Here is a 19,254-nt window from a genome sequence, read left to right as displayed (position 1 = left end):
TCATGATGGCAGAACCCCCTAGCGACTTCATAGTATGAAGTCGTTAGGGGTTAGTCGTTTGGAATAAACTCCCAGTCCTCGACAGTTCCGCTGTCGGGGACTGGGAGGCAAGGCACAAACGCTACAGCAGTACCTCAGGACACACGAAATGAAACCTAGCGTGATCCTGCTGCAAGCGACGCTCACCGAGCACATTAATATCCAGGGCTATCGTACCCTGGCCAAGCATTCCGACGGTAGGGGCGTCGCCATTCTGGTACGGGACAAGCTCACTTTTTTACAGCGTGGTATCCACATACCGTCGAATAACATCGAATATCTGATGGTAGAGATAGCAGGCAAGTGGAAACGCTGCAAGCCAACGTTCATCCTCAACGAATACAGCAGCCCAAAACAGCACAGGCAGAGGTTTCAGGCTTTCCTAACCAAGGCCACGCACCTGGCAGGCAGTAACCCCCTGCTTGTGGCGGGAGACTTTAATGCCCCGCACCCGACGTGGGGATAGGTGCAGAGTACACCTAAGGGCAATGATCTACGGGAAGAGAGTGTAGAGGCAGGCATCGAGCTCATAACCGACCCGACACAACGAACAAGACGGGTAACTTCCACCAGCAGGGACAACACGCCCGACCTTGCATGCCTTCACCAAGAACATTACCCAAGCGTCGTGGTCCAAAACAGGGGTGGATCTGGGCAGCGACAACTACATGACGAACGACGGTAGGCTTGCACAGGACCGAGGAAAAGTAATTCAAGCTAGTGGACTAGGACAAGTTCAGAGAGCTGAGGACAGGTAGGTCCGCGGAAGACGCGAGCGCATCCCTACACGAGTGGATGACGCAGCTTCAGACGGATCTCGAGGCAGCAATGCGAACGATCACCACCGACCTGGAAACTGAGAAGGTGGACAGTAGACTCACCCACATGCTAGAAGCCAAGCAATCGTTACTGTTAGGATGGAAACGGCAACGCCTGAACCGTCTGCTGCGGAAGAAGATTGCGGAGCTAAACCGGAGCATTGAACAGCACTGCTCCACACTAGCTAGGCAGCAATGGGACGAGATCTGCAACATGACTGACGGGCAGGTACGCAAAGGCGGCGCTTGGAACTTTCTGAAACACCTCTTGGACGGCGCGAACACCAAGACCTCGCGGAAGACGTGATGTGCAAGCTGCTATACGAGGCATGCAAGACCGAAACACCGGACGAGCTCGTAACAAGACTGACGGCCAAGTACCTCCCCGTGGCGGATGTGGCAGCTACCGAGGACGCGACCTCCCAATACTCGGGTCGAACTAACGCGGAGCTTGATGCCGACTTAACCAAGAAAGAAATCATACAAGCGCTCAGAGATCTCAACAGCCGATCCGCAACGGTGCCGGATGACATCACCAACAAGGCCCTCCACAATCTGGACGAGAGCGGCGCGGAACAGCTCACTGCGATATTTAATGAGACGTGGCGTTCAGGCAAAGGTCCCATAGAATGGAAGACGGCCAAAACGGTCGTAATACCACAATCCAGCAAACCTCTCAGCATCGACAATCTGCGTCCAATCTCCCTTACGTCGTGCGGGGGTGAGACCATGGAGCGTGCGGTGCTTAACCGAACCGTATGAAACCTTACTTGGAAGAGAACGAGATATATCCTCACAACATCATTGGCTTTCATCAGGGGCTGGCGACGCAAGACGCTTTTAAGCTGCTCAAAAGCCAGATACTAGACAGCACAACAAGAAGCATCAAGGCCATCCGAGGCCTAGACCTAGAAAAGGCCTTTGATAACATACGGCGCTCCTTCATTCTACAACAAATATCAACACTCGGACTTGGTCAACGTCTCCATGACTACATCCGTGACTTCCTGAGGGGAAGGCAGGCCTCGCTACGAGCCGGGTCCCTGCAGTCGGAGCCAGTCGCACTGGGCGGCAGGGGTACTCCGCAGGGCTCGGTGATATCCCCTACCCTCTTCAACCTGGCCATGATAGGACTGTCCAGGCAACTGAATCGAATCGAGAACCTCCAACATACCATCTATGCAGATAACGTGATCATGTGGGTGGCAAAAGGGAGCGAAGGACAGATCGAGCACACTTTATAAAATGTGATCAGAACTACTGAGGAGTATCTCAAACCAACAGGCCTGCCTTGCTCGCCGAGCAAGTCTGAGCTGCTGCTATATAGACCCAAGAGACGATGGCGCAAACCGATGGGATGGGACGCAGGCGCCGACCCATGCGTCCACCTGTACACCGCTGAAGGCAACACGATTCCGGTGGTCGGTCACATCAAGATGTTGGGCATGACAATAAAGGCGAACGGCTCGAACACCATCGCAGTCGCTAAGCTCACCACGAAGGCCGAGAATGCCACACGCCTGCTGAGACGAGTGGCCAACCGGCACCACGGGCTCAAGGAGGACAACCGGCTTAGACTGGCACGGGCTTTCGTAATCAGTCACTTCGTGTACATCGTGGCCATGCACAATTGGTCCAAAATGGAGAGAGAAGCTTGAAACGCTCCTGCGTAAGTTCGCCAAGAGAGCCATGGGTCTACCCATGCACACGAGCACGGATGCACTGGACGCATTAGGCATGTACAAACGGTGAGCGAGATTGCGGAGGCACAGGAACGGGCACAGATCACCAGGCTGTCCGGCACACCTGCGGGCTGGTGGATCCCACGAGAAATAGGCGTCGCGCCTCAGGAGATCGAGCCACAGGCTAACACCCGACCAGAGGAAAAAGATCAGGGCAGCCCATCTGCCCAGGAATATGAACCCAGAGCACAACATCGACAGAAGACTTGCTCGAGCCAAAGCACTCCTCCGACAGGCAGCAGCCTCCGGAAAAACTTCCTGCTTTACGGACGCAGCCAAATATCCTGGCAGATGAGCCTATGTAGCAGCGGCGGTCAACAAAGATGGCACAGTAATCAACGCGTGCACGGTCAGCACTGATAGTCCTGAGGTTGCCGAGCAGGCGGCCATCAGCCTTGCACTCCTAGAAGACGATAAAAGCTTGGCATACTGCGACTCCAAGAGGACAATTCTGTCCTTCGGAACAGGGAGCATATCCTCGACCGGCGGCAGAATTCTTGCTACTCATCGCCTCACCCCACACTGTCAATTGGTTCCCGGCGCACATGGGACCTTTAGGGAGGAGGGGGACGTTCCCTAACCTCCACGAGACGGCACATGAGGCCGCACGAGAACTAGCTCACCGTGGGAGCCCGGACTCCCTCTCGGCAGGATGGGGGAGCGAGCGCGACCCCCTCGTCACTTACAACGCTCTCATCCAGCATTATAAGTTAGCCAAGAGAACCATGCCGCTACCGCACAAAGCACTCAATAAAGCACAAGTAGTCACGTAGAGGCGGCTTTAGACGGGCACCTACCCACGCCCGGCCTTCCTGCACAAAATATTTCCGGACGCGCACCCTCACAATGCGTGTCGCTACTGTAAGGATATAGCTAGCCTTGCTCACATGCTCTGAGGTTGCCCCCTGGCACCGGGGGCAAGGACCACCGAGGAAGAATGGGACCGAGCTCTACGCAGCTCAGACCTTGAAGCACAGCTCTGGGCTGTCCATCGGGCCCGCAACGCGGTGGAGGCGCATGACATCTCTGTCCCGACGTGGAAGCGGCCAACTGCGCCCCAATCGCGCCCACTGACGGACCTCAAGAAAGTTATTCATCCATCCATCCATCCATCCATTCATCCATCCATCCATCCATCCATCAGCTTCTAAATATTATTTCCCGGAGTGTGGGACGAAATACATTGGCGCTCCAGTTACTTTTGTTAAATTATGGGGTTTTACGTGCCAAAACCACTTTCTGATTATAAGGCACGCCGTAGTAGGGGACTCCAGAAATTTCGACCACCTGGGGTTATTTAACGTGCACCTAAATCTAAGCACACGGGTGTTTTCGCATTTCGCCCCCATCGAAATGTGGCCGCCGCGGCCGGGATTCGATCCCGCGACCTCGTGCTCAGCAGCCTCACACCATAGCCACTGAGCAACCACGGCGGGTCAGTTACTTTTGTGCTGCAATGCACAAAAGCTCGTTTTGTTGAAAAAGTAAGTCGAAAAATCGAGCATTTTTGCGGCGAGTTTGATGGCGCATATATATCTCCAAACAGGTCGAATTGAAATGCATATTCTACTAATTGGCAAAACTTTACAACTAAATTATTTAACTAATTAACACACATATTGCAATTTACTAATTGTCATATGTGCAAGTGACGGAGATTTCGCAAGGCGATGATCCACTTGAAATCAATTCTCATGATGGCTGCAGTTTCGCGAAACTAATTTCCAAAGTGTGCGATGAAATACTTTGGTGTTCCAGTTATTTACTTCAGTGCGCAAAACGGCAATCTATAGAAACAAAGTAAGTGAAACAACCGTGCATTTTTCACCGCTAGTTTGACAGCGCGTTTATCGAAGCAGGTGTAATCGAGATAATTCCTTTGTAATGGATAGGTCCTGCAACCTCAGCGGCTACTATGCGCAAATTGCGATATGTGACGTAATTAGTTAAAAACTTAATCGATTAACTTTTTAGGTTGTTCGACTGCAGATTTGGTTTCTCATGCAGATAATGCCCGCCTTTTCAAGAAATCCTGTTCGAGTATTGGAATTCTGCTACATACTGCACACAATTTTTTATTCGAAAGCGTGAAATGCCTCACTGAGCGAAAGGGCCGGCGCTCCGCGTCTGTAGCAGCGAAACGGCACCTAAATTCTCATTGGCTGCGACGCCACGTCACGAGCGCGCCTCGACGGAGTTACCATTGGCTGTGACGTCACATCACGAGCGAGCCTCGACAGAGCAGAGCTGGCAAAAGGGGGAGCTGCTATCGCAGCAGCACTAAAGTCCCTTGATAATTTGAAAGTAGCGACACTCTTTGAACGCTGCCGCCGCCGCGCGACCTCCTCGCCTCCTCCTCGCCCCTTGCGCGTTCCCCCGCGGCAACCAGTTCGGCCCCCGTTTTTCTTCACGACGATTGGTCTCCCTGCCGTTGCCCTTGGAAACGCGCGGATCTTGAGTTTTGCTAGTGTTTTTCTTTTTCGTTCGCGCCATTTTCCTCCTCAGCACGGCTGGCTCGGCGCTATAGCTCGGCGTAGCGAACGTTGCACGCTGTGTTTCCGGCTCTATGTGCTAGCGCTATGCTGGGCTGTTGCGCATATAACTGCAGCAAGAAGCCTGAAGATTGTTATGCAGTTTTTATGATACCACAAGGAAAGCGTGACGGATTGCGCAGGAAGCAGTGGCTGCATGACATTGACCGAAAGAACTTCGTTCCGACAAAGAACAGCGTTGTTTGCGAGCTGAGGCGTCTTTCTTACAGCTCGTAGCAAAGCATGCCGTAATGCTGCATTTGTTTTTCATTCTTCCGGCCTGCTCACCAGCGTTGTTGTTGCGGTTGTACTCAGTATGCTTAATATTCTAGGGAGGCTCCATCAGCTCGCACGTCGCTAACTGTTGTTATTCAGTCGGAAGTGTAGCATTATAGATTCTGCTTTGCGCCCTGAAAAGAATTAGTGACAAGTATACCCGTGGTATTGCAGGTGATGAGCGTTAGCTAGTCGACATTCAGTTTTTTTTTTAAGGCGAAAGCTTTTTGATCTCTATGTTTCAAGGTCGCGTTGTAAACTGGAAGTATCACGTGACCCAAGGAAGGCCAGAGGTTACCCAAAGCATGTCCTCCCCTGTATTGATTACCCAAGTTAATTAATGAATCATTAGTGATTGACATAAGGTGGATTAGGGAGGATTGAGGTTGATTAGAGTGTATTAAAGAAGATTAAGGTGGACCAGAGTGCATTAAGAAGGGTTAAGATGCATGAATAAAGATTAAGGTGGGTGGAGGAGGATTAAGGCGGATTATGGTGAATTAAGGTGAAGGGTTGATCAAAGGGTATTAAGACCGATTAGGGTGGATTAGGGTGCATGAAGAATGATTAGGGAGGATTAAGGTGGATAAAGAGAGATTAAGGTCGATTAATGTGGATTAAGGTGAATTAGGGTTGATAAAGGAGGATTAAGGCCGATTAGGATGGATTAGGGACCATGGAGCTGGATTAGGTCTGATAGAGGTGGATTAAGGTGTATTACGGTAGATTGGGAGTATTAAGCAGGATTACGTTGGATTAAGACGCATTAATAAGTATTAAGGTGGATGAAGGAGGATTAGGGCGGATTATAATTGATTAGGGTTGATGACGGAGGATTAAGACCGTATAGGGTAGGCTAAGGTCTATTAGAGGCGATGTAGGTTGATTAGGTTGTATTAAGGTGGATTTGGAGTATTAAGCTGGATTAAGGTGGATGAAGGAGCATTAAGTCGGATTAGGGTGGACTAAGGTGAATTAGGGTTCATTGAGTATTAAGACCGATTAGTCTACCATAATCCTACTAATGCACAGTAATCCACATTCATCCACCTTAATCCTCCTTCATTCACTTTAATCCACCATAATCCACGAAAGTCCTCCTTAATGCACCCTAATTCACCTTCATTGACCTTAATCTACTATAACCCTCCCTAATGCTTTTTAATTCTCCTTAATCAACCCTAATGCTTCCCCATTCACTTTAATCCACCCTAATCCACTATAATCGTCCTTAATGCACCTTATTCCAACCGAATCCACATTCATCTACCTTAGTCCTCCCTAATCCTGCTTCATTCAATTTAATTCACCCTAGCCCACCATAATCCTCCTTAATGCACCTTAATCCACCTCAATCCACCCTTAGCCTTCTTCATGCACTTTAATCCACTCTAATCCACTATAATCGTCCTTAATGCACCTCAACGCACCTTCATCGACCTTAATCCTACCTAGTCCTTTATGCACCTTAATCCACCTTCATTCACCCTAATGCACCTTCATCGACTTTAATCCACATTAATCCTCCTTAAGACACCCGAATTCATCTTAATCCAATCACTAATCAATCATTATTTTGCTAATCATTAATCATCTATTATACGCGGCTGCACATGCTTTGGTTCGCTTCCCGCCTTCCTTCGGTCACGTGATATGTTTTGTAGCACACAACGGGACCTTGAAACAGAGGTCTAAGGCTTTCGCTTAATAAGCCACACACAAAGGGATGTGTCACAAGCAATACTAGGTCAGACGCACGAAATAAAGCATCTGATCATGTGCCAGAAAAAATTGTCCGGAGTATAGAACTCTGCTCAAAGCTCCCTTTACATCGGTATACCCCGTTCATACGGCTTTAAGAAAAAAACCAACCTCCTCATAAACGCTGCCTCCAGCATTATCGATGCTGTTATTAGCATTTCTCAATATTTTCAACCCCACTGGGGCGCGCAACTGGCCCAAAATAACACGCCTCCATAAAATCCTGCGGCCCGTCCGCGGGAGCCCAGGAGGAAAAGCGCGCCCTGCGCAGCCGGCGGGCGAGGAGAATCGAGGAGGAAAGCGCCGTGAGGAGGAGAGTGTCGCTACTTTCAAATTATCAAGGGGTTTTAAGTAGCATGCCAGGTGTTGCGTGAAGGGAGAGGGCATCACCGCGACGCCAATTATCCTCGCTCTCACTCCCGGAAACCTGTGTTATCCGCTCGTTCCCTGCCCGAACAAGCTCTCACCTGCATTCACAAGCTCTCACCTGCACGTGCGCCTTGCTAAGACCAAATCAAAACGCGCTCACTTTACCAGGAAGAGTTCATAACACGAAGGACTGCTCAACGGCGTTCGATTGGACGGATGTTTTCGCATTTTCAACTCATAAAAGGTGCTTAGATGTCCTCGGATTAAAAAAAAAATTGTGTATGATCTTAAAAAAAGACACCAGGTATATTGAAGCGGACGAATACGACGTTGTACGATGGAGGAAGAATTTTTCATTGGAAAGGCGGCAGTATAATTTGGGAGGGCTCGACGATGGCCCTAATGCGGCTCTATTGTAATATTGCTATCGTTTTCCTAAATCAAGGCAATCGTTCCCATATACAGGCAGAGTAATGTTTATTTTGTTGTAGCTACCCACAAAATATGTCACTTGCAAGATATATAAACAAATTATGAGTAGTTACCTCACTAATTATAGTACGGTGACGGATTTTGTAACGGTCGTCACCGGGCAATCCTGTTTGTTTGCTCGTTCGAAAGCTATGACGATGTCCCTGTTGGAAGTTTGTACTTTATCACTGTGCCAAATCTGATACATCACAGACATTTTTTGTGAGCTATACCATACGGTTCTTCGTTTACAGAGGAAGTTAAAAACGCTGGTTTTCTCTTTCCAGAAACAAGAATACTATCACAATGCCTTTCCAATGGACATTGGATCTTTCGGCATCTTTGAACTGACGTACACAGGGAACGACGAAGTGTAAGTGTCATGTTTTACATTGTTTTCGTGAGCCTTAGGTAAATGCCATCAGGCCCGAAATCGTTTGCCGTAGGCGGAAGGTTTTAAAAGCTTGCGTTTGGGGCCATTCGCTTGATTTGCGGACATTAGTTTCCTGCAGGCATATGCCAAGCAACTCTCGCTGTGTTAGCTACAACTATCTCCCTCAAAATTTGTGCGATGTTTTGCCAACAGTCGGGTAACGTACGTAATTATAATTTCAAATTTATACGTATTGATTATACCTAATTTGTATAGAGAGGCACTAAACGGCCTAGTTATTTTGGTACATCCACGTGAGTGGCGTTTTTGACAGTCCTGTAGGTGGCAGCTTACAGAGCACTGTGCGCATATGACATAGCAGCGCTTACCACTTTTTAAAGCTTTCAAATGGAGATTATGATGTCGCTGTGTTGTTAATTTGTTGGTCAAATATAGGGTGCATGCTGCTAGCATTGTATTGCTGGTTTTGCTGCTGGTATTGCCTGACAGTCTGGGCCGGCAATCAGCTCGGCCGCACGCCTCTGGCGATGTTCGGAAACGTGTTATACCACGTGTCCATAACATGGCGTGGGATCTCCTTGCGCATAAATCCTCGGTTCGCCGGGAAACATTTATATTGTCGCAAACGCGCATATCGAATGCCTCTCCTTCGCATGTTGTCACGCAAAGTCCTTCTTTCGACATAGAATCGCCGGAAGGAACAAATGACATTTTATTCTAGAGCTCAGATCATATATCGGCGGCCGCACCTTAAAAAGGGTGAAAATAGCGTTCTTCGCAAACACCAATGCCAGCTACGCTTAAACAAATTGTCATAGTGCGTGAGACTCGAAGACAAGGAGGACATTGCCTTGCCGAAACCAGCTGCAGCGGCCAAGAGTGGGTCCCAGTTCGCATTTTTTGTTGAAGTTGTGAGGCAGTGCGTCCAGCAAAATAAGGAGCTCAAAAACCGGGATCTGTCCGACCTCCTGCAAGTTTTGTTTGAAGTCCTCCGCTCATATGTTCAAGCGATGCAGACTGGCACCCTGAAGAACTTTCTACAGCTCGTTCTTTCATTTGAGTCCATGATTACCGCCTTCGCAGCAACCTTTACCTTATAATATGGCTAGTTTTCTTCAACCTCGTGCAACTAAAAATCACCGAAAAGTGCCGTTTATTATGCAGTGGAACTGCGCTGGGATTAAAAGTCGATTAGCAGAACTGAAATTATTTTTTGAAAGAAACTTCTGTTCCAGTATTGGCCCTCTCGGAGGCTAGCCTACCAAGGGGGAGATCTTTGACTGGATATGTCGCACAAAAGAATTGCAGCATAAAGTCATTTCCCGCTGGAAGTGCCGCCCTTTACACACGAAGAGAGATTCCTCATGTGGCTGTGAACGTCACCGATCTTTTCACCGATAGTATTGAGGTAGCGGTTGTGAAGATACGGCTCGGCTTCCGAACTCTTTCTGTTGCATCCGTATACGTGTCTCCGCGGAAGAAGGTAGCAATGGATTTGTTTCTCCAGCAGCTTTGTGACCGTTGCCCAGCGCCCCGAATTATCTGCGGTGACTTCAACGCCCCTCACTCTGTCTGGGGTGACAGGAACACAGACTCCCGCGGACGCAAACTTGTAGAACTTATCGACAGTTTGGACCTGTGCGTGGCCAATGACGGAAGTCCCACTTTCTTCCGGCCTCCAGCCTCAGCCACATCTATAGACCTAACCTTGCATTCACCTGACGTCCGTGTGAAGTGGTCAACTGCACCTGACCGCATGGGAAGTGATCACTTTCCAATTTTAGTGTTTACTGCCGACTTTCATATGCGCGGCGCTAAAATGAGCCATGTTGTTAATTGGGACAAATACAGGGAGCAACTTGCAAGTGTTTCTGGAGATGTGATAGACAGGATTATTTATGGTAAGATGGCTGCTACCACGGCGGTCAAGTTGCCTAACCAGTTTCCGGCTCCGGATTTAAAACTCAGGAACCTTTGCGCAGCGCGCAGAAGGGCGGAGCGACAACTGATGCGGAAGAAGGATGACAGATCCTTGAAGACCACCTTCAACAGGCTTAACTCTGCCATTCGACGTCATACGAACAGGCTCTGTAGGTCGCAGTGGGCGTCCTTCTGCGCTAGCTTGACTGTTTTTTCACCGATGACGAGAATTTGGCGAGTCATTGGTAGCCTTGCTGGTGATTATCGTCCTAGTAAGCCTTTCGAAGCACTTGCACTGCTCAAGCAGAAACCTCTCGCGTGCTTGGCAGAGGAATTTGCTGATGCATTTATACGTGAAAGCTCAGGAATTCATCCATGTGCTCTGCCTGCAACATCTACGTCTGTTATGGACGCCCCGTTCACACTTCGAGAGCTACAGACAGTACTAAGCAGCCTGCGGCGTCGATGTGCACCAGGCCCTGACGGCATTACCAACTAGATGATGCAGAACCTACCTCTAGAACACCGGAAGATGCTCCTAAGCTATCTCAATCGAGTCTGGGACATTGGCGACGTTCCTCCTTCATGGGAGGTGGCTTGTGTTGTCCCCGTGCTGAAGCCCGGCAAAGAAATGACAGACTTGGCCTCGTATCGTCCTGTATCACTGATGTCGTGTGTGGCTAAGCTCATGGAGAAGCTGGCAAGTAAGCGTTTATCATGGTGGCTCGAAGATAGAAGGGCTCTGCCAACATGCATGACTGGATTCCGCACAGGTTTAAGCGCGCAAGATAGCGTCTTGGACTTGATGAGCCACATTGAACATCAAAGAGCTTTCGGCCACTCAACACTAGCTATTTTCCTAGACGTATCAAAGGCTTATGATAGCGTCCTTCAGAGCTCAATACTAAATAGCTTGCAGGCCATAAGCGTACAGGGCTATCTTCTGCGATTCATTCACTCACTTATCAGTGATCGTAAAATTCAAGTGCGGTTAGGAAGTACCATAAGCACCGAAAGGGCGGTATCGCGCGGTGTACCTCAGGGAAGTGTTCTTTCCCCGACGCTGTTTAATGTTGTAATGGCTGGTCTTCCCGCTGAAGTGCAAAAACATTGCAGGCATATCCATGTGTCGATATATGCGGACGACATTTGTATTTGGTTAAGCGGATATCAACACAAGCGTTTAGCTCTGATAGCTCGACAGGCATTGCTTTCAGTTCAAAATTACCTTCAAGGTGTTGGGTTGACTCTCTCGGTGGAAAAATCTGGCTTCATCATGTTTCCATGTAGAGGAAGACGGTATGCGCGGCTGAAGATAGACCTTGATCAATCTTGCCTTCGTCAATTGAAGCAGAAGCGCTTTTTGGGCATCATTATTGACTACCGTCTACAGTGGCGACGAGCTGTGGACTCTGTTGTGACATCACTATCTCCGCATCTCAATGTGATCCGTAGAGTTGCAAGTGAGCAATGGGGAAATCATTCTTCTTCAATGATTAGGCTGCACGATGCACTAGTGACGAGTCGAATAATGTACCAGCTCCCTTTAATTTCCCCCTCACTATCACAGCTGGAACGACTTGAGGTTTTACACAGAAAGGGCCTAAGGAGGGCTCTTGGGGTTCCGCAGACTGCTCCTAACAATGCAGTACTTTATGAGTCTCTATCGAGGCCTCTTAGCCTAGTCGCTTCACAAAGGTTATTGATGCAAATTGGCCGCCTCAAACAGACGATAGCCGGGCGAGCCCTTCTACAGAGCCTTCGAAAGAGATCTGAGTCCCGAGCGTACTTGGCCGTTAATACTCTTGGTTACCTGGGTCTTGACGCTAGAGGTCGAACTAAGAGGTTGAAACCACCTTGGTCTTTCGCAAGCCTCGATTGTTCGTTGACAATTCCTCACGTTCGTGCTAAGCGGAGTTCTCCTTTGGCGGCAACGCGTTCGCTCGTACTGGAACATCTTGAAACTGAATATGCACGTCATCTTCAAATTTTCACTGATGGCTCTGTGGACAAGGTCAGAGGACCTAGTGCAGCTGCTTTTCACATTCCCTTTTTGAAGTATGATTGGTCGGTTCGCTTCACTGCAGTCGTGTCCTCCACAACGGCCGAAAGCGTTGCCATTGAGGCAGCTCTAAAGAAGCTACGGTTTTGTACGCCTCAACCTGTTGTCATTCTTACAGATTCGAAATCTTCCCTTCAAAGGTTAGAGCATGGGTTCCCTACTGATGCCTTATGTCTAAGCTCCCTACGCTCGGTGCACAATCTCCATATCAAAGGCTTCTCCATACGATTCCAATGGGTGCCCTCGCACATGTGTATCATAGGCAACGAGATGGCGGACAGCCTCGCCCATAGAGCGCTGTCTGGGAATCCTTTGAGAAAAGTGCCTCAAGAGGACAAGAGAACCGGTGTCGTGCCACTTCAGCTCTTTGTGGAGCTCACCTCACAAGCCATGTGTGACCAAGGGTCTCAAAAGAAACCAAGCCACTTTACTGCTCCGCATTGGCACGGGCTCTGCTCGTACCCCTGCGTGGATGTATAAGACTGGCCTGGCGTTGTCTCCATTATGTTCAACGGGTGGTGTGTGCGGTGACATAGAACATTACCTTGTGTGCTGTACTCTGTATAACGCGGAAAGGAGTGTGTTATTCGGATCCCTCAAGAAGACAGGAATTCCCCACAGTTCTCTTCAGGACATTGTTTTCCCGCGCTGGAACCAGTTAGATAGGAAGGAGGTTTCTCCTTAATAAAAGAGCTTGGCAGTTGGGATACGATTATAGGGCCAGTTACCGAGGAATGCATCCCCGCACGGTTACACCATCCAGAGAACGCCCGATTCCGCAGCAAAGGCAAAAAGCGCTCGCAGGACGCAGTCGGCCTCCGCTGAGGGACGGGTCCACTCATATATAAATTGGCTGATAGAAGTACAGTTACTAATTACCGACCGATATCTATCTTCTACTATGCGCCTAATGTGTTTGAATCTGTATTACATTGATTGTCCAGCTGTGCGCAGCATTACTGACCCTGCCAACAAAATTGCATTGCATGGAGTATCTCTCGTTGCCAAATGGATACCTTCGCACGTAGGGATCACCGGAAATGAGGCTGATTGACTGGCTTCAACTTGCGCTCATAATGACTGTGTCTGCCCTGAAATTTTGTGCAATCTTGATGACACTAGCCTGCTGATTCGTCCACACCTGGTCCAGACTGCCAGGCTTACAACACCAGCAACAAGTACCGTATTTTACCCACGCGTCGCAAATGGAACGTTCCCGCCCCGTGTTCGCGGTTGATGTTCGCCTCGTCGTGCTGATATCACAACTATAACTCAAGCTAAGGGTTGGCTGTGTGAACGTGTGCGGACCTTTATAGCGACAAGGACGTGTGGACAGTCCATCGTCTACGTCTTGCGGTTGCTGCGGGACACCTGATATTGGAGTGTCCCGTTTTCACTGCGCAGCGCACGTCGCTGTAGTGAGGGGCTATCACCTCCTTGGCCTGCGATGTACGACACTCGACGAATGTTTGTGCCCGAGTAGTTAAGCGTCTCGACGCGATCAGGTGCATCGCGCTCTTACTTTTTGAAAAGAAACTAACTTAGGGTCACGTTTGTTGTTTGTTTTCGGGTGATGGGATTGCAAGACATTATTTCTTCTGTTTAGACATTCTTTAATGGCTTGACGTGCAATGCACTGTGTGTGACCTGTACTCTGTGTTCTGAATAAAGGGAAAATCAAACATCCACCCTGTGTTCACTCTGAACACAGGGTGGATGGTGGCTGGTACTCTGTGTTCTGCTTAATTATTTGAGATTTGCCATCTTGCTCTTTCTCTCCTCTTCTCTCCCCTACTTCCTATCTTCCATTTCTGTTTCTGTCTCCTCCTTTCTAACGAGTATGCTGGCGTCGGGCCCCTTACGGTGACAGTTTTTGTAAGCCTGCTCCTCGCTTTCCTTTTCCGGCCTAGTGTGTATGTATGTTTTCAAAACAAATAATAATTGCATTTTCTGCTTTCTGTTCGTGCTAAGAACATGCTAATAAATGAGCAGCTTGGCTTTGTACCAGAGCAGTCCGGAAGAACAAACTTGGTTACATTTATGCCCCATGCTTCCAGAGTGGCACCTAGTAGGGATCACACTTAGGCGCTGTTAATTTGACTTAAGTAAATCGTTTGATGTAGCTTTTCGTGAGCTACGCATTAGAAAGCTCACGCTAATGAACATGCCTTATTCCGTCACTGCCTTACTATCTAATTACGTAAGCAATATATCTTGCGTCGTGAGTATTAACGAACACAGCTCTATTAGCTATGAGGTCACTAGCGGAGTTCCACACGGATTCGTTCTTGGCCGTCTCCTTACTGTTTGGAGATGACATTTCGTCAGTAATTCAACACTTGTCATTCCTTCCATCATTTCTTCTATATGCTGATGACTTAAAGTGATTTAAGGCTCTCGATATAGTGTTCCCGTATGCATTGAGCGGCAAAAAAAATTTTTCACTCTCAAACTGGTGCATCCCCCCTCAATAAGCTACTCTGAAATGCTTTTAAAAATACGGTATTGGGTTATACGTGGAAAATACGCCGTGTGCAATTTTTGTACATTTTTCACGATGTTTCGGGAGCGTCGATGACCTGAAAGACCTTGGCCGCACGTCAGACGTGTGAAGCAAACTGCTCTCGCGCTCTTGGCATTGTTTGTCGAATGCCACACGACTTCCACTCCCCTTGCTGCCTTTCTTGAAAGTGTATTCTACTGTGTGCCTTCCGCTGCCAGAGTACGCCTCTGTAGTTTGGGGTGGAAACGTGCAAATCTATCGCTAACCTAATTGTTAACGCGTCCAGAATAGATTTATATCTATTTTCAAACACCGTTACTGCCGTTCTATCACCATAGCCCAGCCTTTTTAGATGTGCCTCAACTCGCACTTCGAAAATCAAGACGTGTTAAGTCAGACTTTTAGGTCAGGCTGTCAGCCGTGCACATCTTGGGATATATTTTTCCAAATATTTTTCGTATGCTGTCTACGTAATTGCGGGACGACGAACTCCTCAATTTGTTGACTAACTGCCACATTTCTCTTTGGTTGCTGCGGGCGAATGAGAACTGAGCGTATTACTATTGCCCTCTGGCAGATCGCAGTAAAGCCCTAACTTTGTTTGTCGCAGTTCTATATAGATGAAATAATGACTTATTTCTCGGACATAGTCAATGTCGTTTAATGAGTTCTTTTTAACAGCCTTTAAGGTGTAATTATTTATCAACAAATAAATAATAATAATAATAATAATAATAACAATAATGGTTTTCAAATGTCTAGCTAGTTGGCTTGTATGGCAACATCCAGCAGCAGCGACAACTATACAATTAGGGCAACAAATGGCAATATGTTAAAGACCGTACAAAAAATAACTCAAATTACTCATCATCACTGCCCAAGTGATAGTATGGCGGCACCAAGCTGGCCCCTCTCGAATGCGAAGAATATATCTTGTATAACCTTTTGGAAATGTTTGGGAGGAATACCCCGATCGTACAGGTATTCCATAACAGATGTGTATTCTGGGCTATATTTAGCCTATAGGTGGCGTATTTTATGAAAGAAAGAGTAAATAGCCATCCAGCTTGACTTGTACCACGAAGTCTCTCTCTCTCTCTCTCCCTCCCACTCACACACCACCACGAACCCCTCGCATGAACTTTCCTCAAGGTTTACTTACCGCATTTAAACTAGCTTACCACTTCCCGTTCTTTTTCTTCTTCTTTTCTTTAAATTCTAGGCTGCTGGTAGACGTGAGCGAGCCGGGCGCTGCCGCGAGGAACATCACGTTTAGGAGAACCAACATGAGAATGGGCGAAACTTTCTTGGCGTACATCCGATGTGCGCCCACCGGGTGGGTGTTGCAGATGAGTTTCCAGGATCAGGCGGTGCTCGCCTTACGCCCAAAAAACGACAGAAGCCTCTCGCCAAAGTTCTCCGCTGCCAACATAATGCGAATGTACCTGGTAAGTGAGTTCAAGATAACTTTGTCTGCACAAACAACGCGTGCACACGTCCCGTCGCTAGGCTTAAGACTGAATGTGTGCGAACGCCTGATTCACTCCAGAACAAGTGGAGCACAGCGCGCGACAATTGGTCAGATTGCTCAGCTTATAGATAGTCACAAGAACGTTCTACACAGGCACAATACATGTAGAAGGTTATGGAGAACAAGAAGAATAAGTATTTTAATGACTGGAAAATGTAGATAGGTCGGCCGGATAATGGAGCATCTGGCCTGCTACTCTACGTAAGGGAAGGGGAAGAGGGGAAAGAAAGGGTCACAATGGGGGATGATAATGGGAGGAACGAGGTGAAGGACACATTACACAACTGGTATCACAGGCGTGAGTCCAGGCCCGTGTCACCTAGGAAACGTGAAAGAGCACGCATTGTCTCTGTCGTCTGCCAACTCTGTGGCCATGCACCTAGCAAGAGGTCCTCCGACAGTGGTCCATTGTGTAAATGTCTCAAGGTATCTGCCATTGTCAGTCTTTCGCGAGCATACTCAGGGCACACCACGAGCACATGTTCTATACTCTCTACAGCGCCGCACACTGAACAGTCCGGGGAGTCTGTCCGTCCAATAATGTGCAAATATTTGCGCGTGAAGGCGACGCCTAATCGCAGTCTGTGTATCAGGCATGTATGAGGGCGAGGAATTCCATGCAGAATAGGAAATTTCATATCAAGATCCAGCCTTTTAAGGCGGACGTGACGAGCGTCTGGCTGAGCCCAGTATCTTCTCGTCGCACTCCTCATTAATTCCGACAGGATGCATGTGATGTCCGGTCTGGAGAATGGCACTACAGGTCGCAGGCCATTGCTGAGGGCGCGCCTTGCTGCAGCATCGGCCATCTCATTACCGTTGAGCCCACAGTGTCCCGGGATCCATTGGAACACTATGCGGTGGTGTTTTTCTTGAGCGCATGAAAGTAGCTCGGTGATCTGCAGTGACAGAACCTGATATGCGGTGTGGCGCAGGAAGCATCCCGAAATTTGCAGCGCGGGTTTTGAGTCCGTGAAAATGCACCACTCTTGAGGTGTTTCCCCGCTGATGTGGCGAATCGCTTCCCGAATAGCTACAAGCTCTGCAGCGGTTGATGTAGAATTATGGTCTAGTATGAAACCTCGAGTTATCTGTTGGGCTGGTATCACCACAGCTGCTGTTGATGCCTTTGGTGACGCGGAGCCGTCTGTGTAAACATGAACATATGTCTGGTATTCTGACCAGATGTACGCGAGAGCAAGTTGTTGTAGTCCACTGACGGGAACCAATGATTTCTTTAGTATGCCGGGGACATGCACGCATACGGAAGGTTGAACCATCACCCATGGTGGTTTGACGGGGTGATATGGAAGGGCATAGCCTGATGTTATGTGGGGTAGATGGCAGCGGAGTGCACTTGTGAAACTGCTGTCCGGCCGCTCATGTAGAACCGACGTCAATGGATGGCATTGGTGTCATGTCAGTAAGCGTAAATACACGCGAAGTGGTTCGTGGGACAGGTATATCGATAATGGGCATACGTGGGCTTCCTCAATTGTGCCTTTGTTGGAGGCACGCCGTGGCAACTCGAGGCATATTTTGAGTGCCTGCGCTTGAACGCTCTCTAATGTCCGTAAGCAGGAAATACTCAAGTTTGAGAGTATCGGAAGGCTGTATCGAATGTAGCCTACGAAAAGAGACTGATAGAGTCTTAGTAATGAGCCTTCCGTGGGGCCCCATTTCATGCCTCCTGCGAAGCGAAGAACATGGCAAAACAGATTAAGTTTTTGCTTCAACATATTAACATGCCTCGTATATGACAAACCGCGGTCGATGATAATGCCCAAGAATTTGTGGTGGGAGACATAAGGTATTATGACACCGTTAATGGAGATCGGGTAGCAGCAGACAGATTTGCGCGTGAATGCAACCACAGCACATTTTTCGGCAGCTAAGAGCAAACCCTGACGCCGTATGTATCGTGAAGTAGATGACACAGCCCGTTGTAATTTCGAACGTAGTTGTGGGCGTGTTGTACCAGAAGCCCAGATGCAGATGTCATCTGCATATGCACTGATGTGGATGTGAGGTGGAAGTTTGCTCACCAGGCCAATCAGTGCCACATTAAATAATGTTGGGCTGAGAACTCCTCCCTGAGGAACTCCACGGCATACCTGATGACGGTTAGTCTCTCCGGCAGGCGTGGACATGTAAACGAAACGGCCGCTGAGGTAGCTCACAATCCACAGGTAGAGCCGGCCGCCAATACCCAAGTCATCTAGGGCATCGAGAATGGCTTCATTAAGGATGTTGTCGTAGGCCCCTTTGATATCCAAGAAAACAGCGGCGACGAGTCGGCGTTGACGTTTTTCATGTTCCACTGTCGTAACGATGTGAATGACGCTGTCAGTTGAAGAACGACCCCGCCGAAAACCGGTCATCATGTTCGGATAAAGATCATTTCTCTCCACAAACCATTCGAGCCTCGCCAGGACCATTCGTTCCATAACTTTTCCAACACAGCTGTCTAATGCAACTGGCCGGTATGAGATAAACTCATAAGGAGTTTTTCCAGGCTTCAAAAGAGCAACCAGGCGGCTGATCTTCCACTGCTGCGGAACAATACCGGAGACCCATGTGTCGCTGTAATAATTGGGCGGCGCAGTGCGACCACCCCTGCCAACGTGAGAAAGAGACGAGTACGAGATCCCGTCAGGGCCAGGAGCAGATGAATGCCGACACGACGCAAGAGCAGCCTCTAACTCGGGCATCGTAAAGAGCAAGTCGTAGTGGTCACTTGAGGAAGGTGGCGCAAAAACATCGAATTGGAACAATATATTACATTACAGTGTAATTGAAGGTGCACCATAAAGTGTAGTTTTGTTGCCTTTACCTTT

At 48.5% G+C, this 19,254-nt stretch overlaps 1 protein-coding gene across 1 annotated transcript in view; it reads left to right on the top strand.

The window, feature by feature from the left end:
- The window catches only part of LOC126522639 (uncharacterized), a 62,677-nt gene that overhangs the window by 41,080 nt on the left and 2,343 nt on the right, over nucleotides 1-19,254 (top strand). The window contains exons 7-8 of the mRNA XM_055066515.2: nucleotides 8,295-8,380; nucleotides 16,109-16,334. Of these exons, the coding sequence (XP_054922490.1) occupies nucleotides 8,295-8,380; nucleotides 16,109-16,334 (312 nt within the window). The remainder of the gene's footprint in view (nucleotides 1-8,294; nucleotides 8,381-16,108; nucleotides 16,335-19,254) is intronic.

This window comes from Dermacentor andersoni, chromosome 6, assembly GCF_023375885.2.
Source record: "Dermacentor andersoni chromosome 6, qqDerAnde1_hic_scaffold, whole genome shotgun sequence".
In the NCBI taxonomy this organism is placed as follows: Eukaryota; Metazoa; Arthropoda; class Arachnida; order Ixodida; family Ixodidae; genus Dermacentor; species Dermacentor andersoni.
This window is presented reverse-complemented; position numbering and strand designations above follow the sequence as displayed.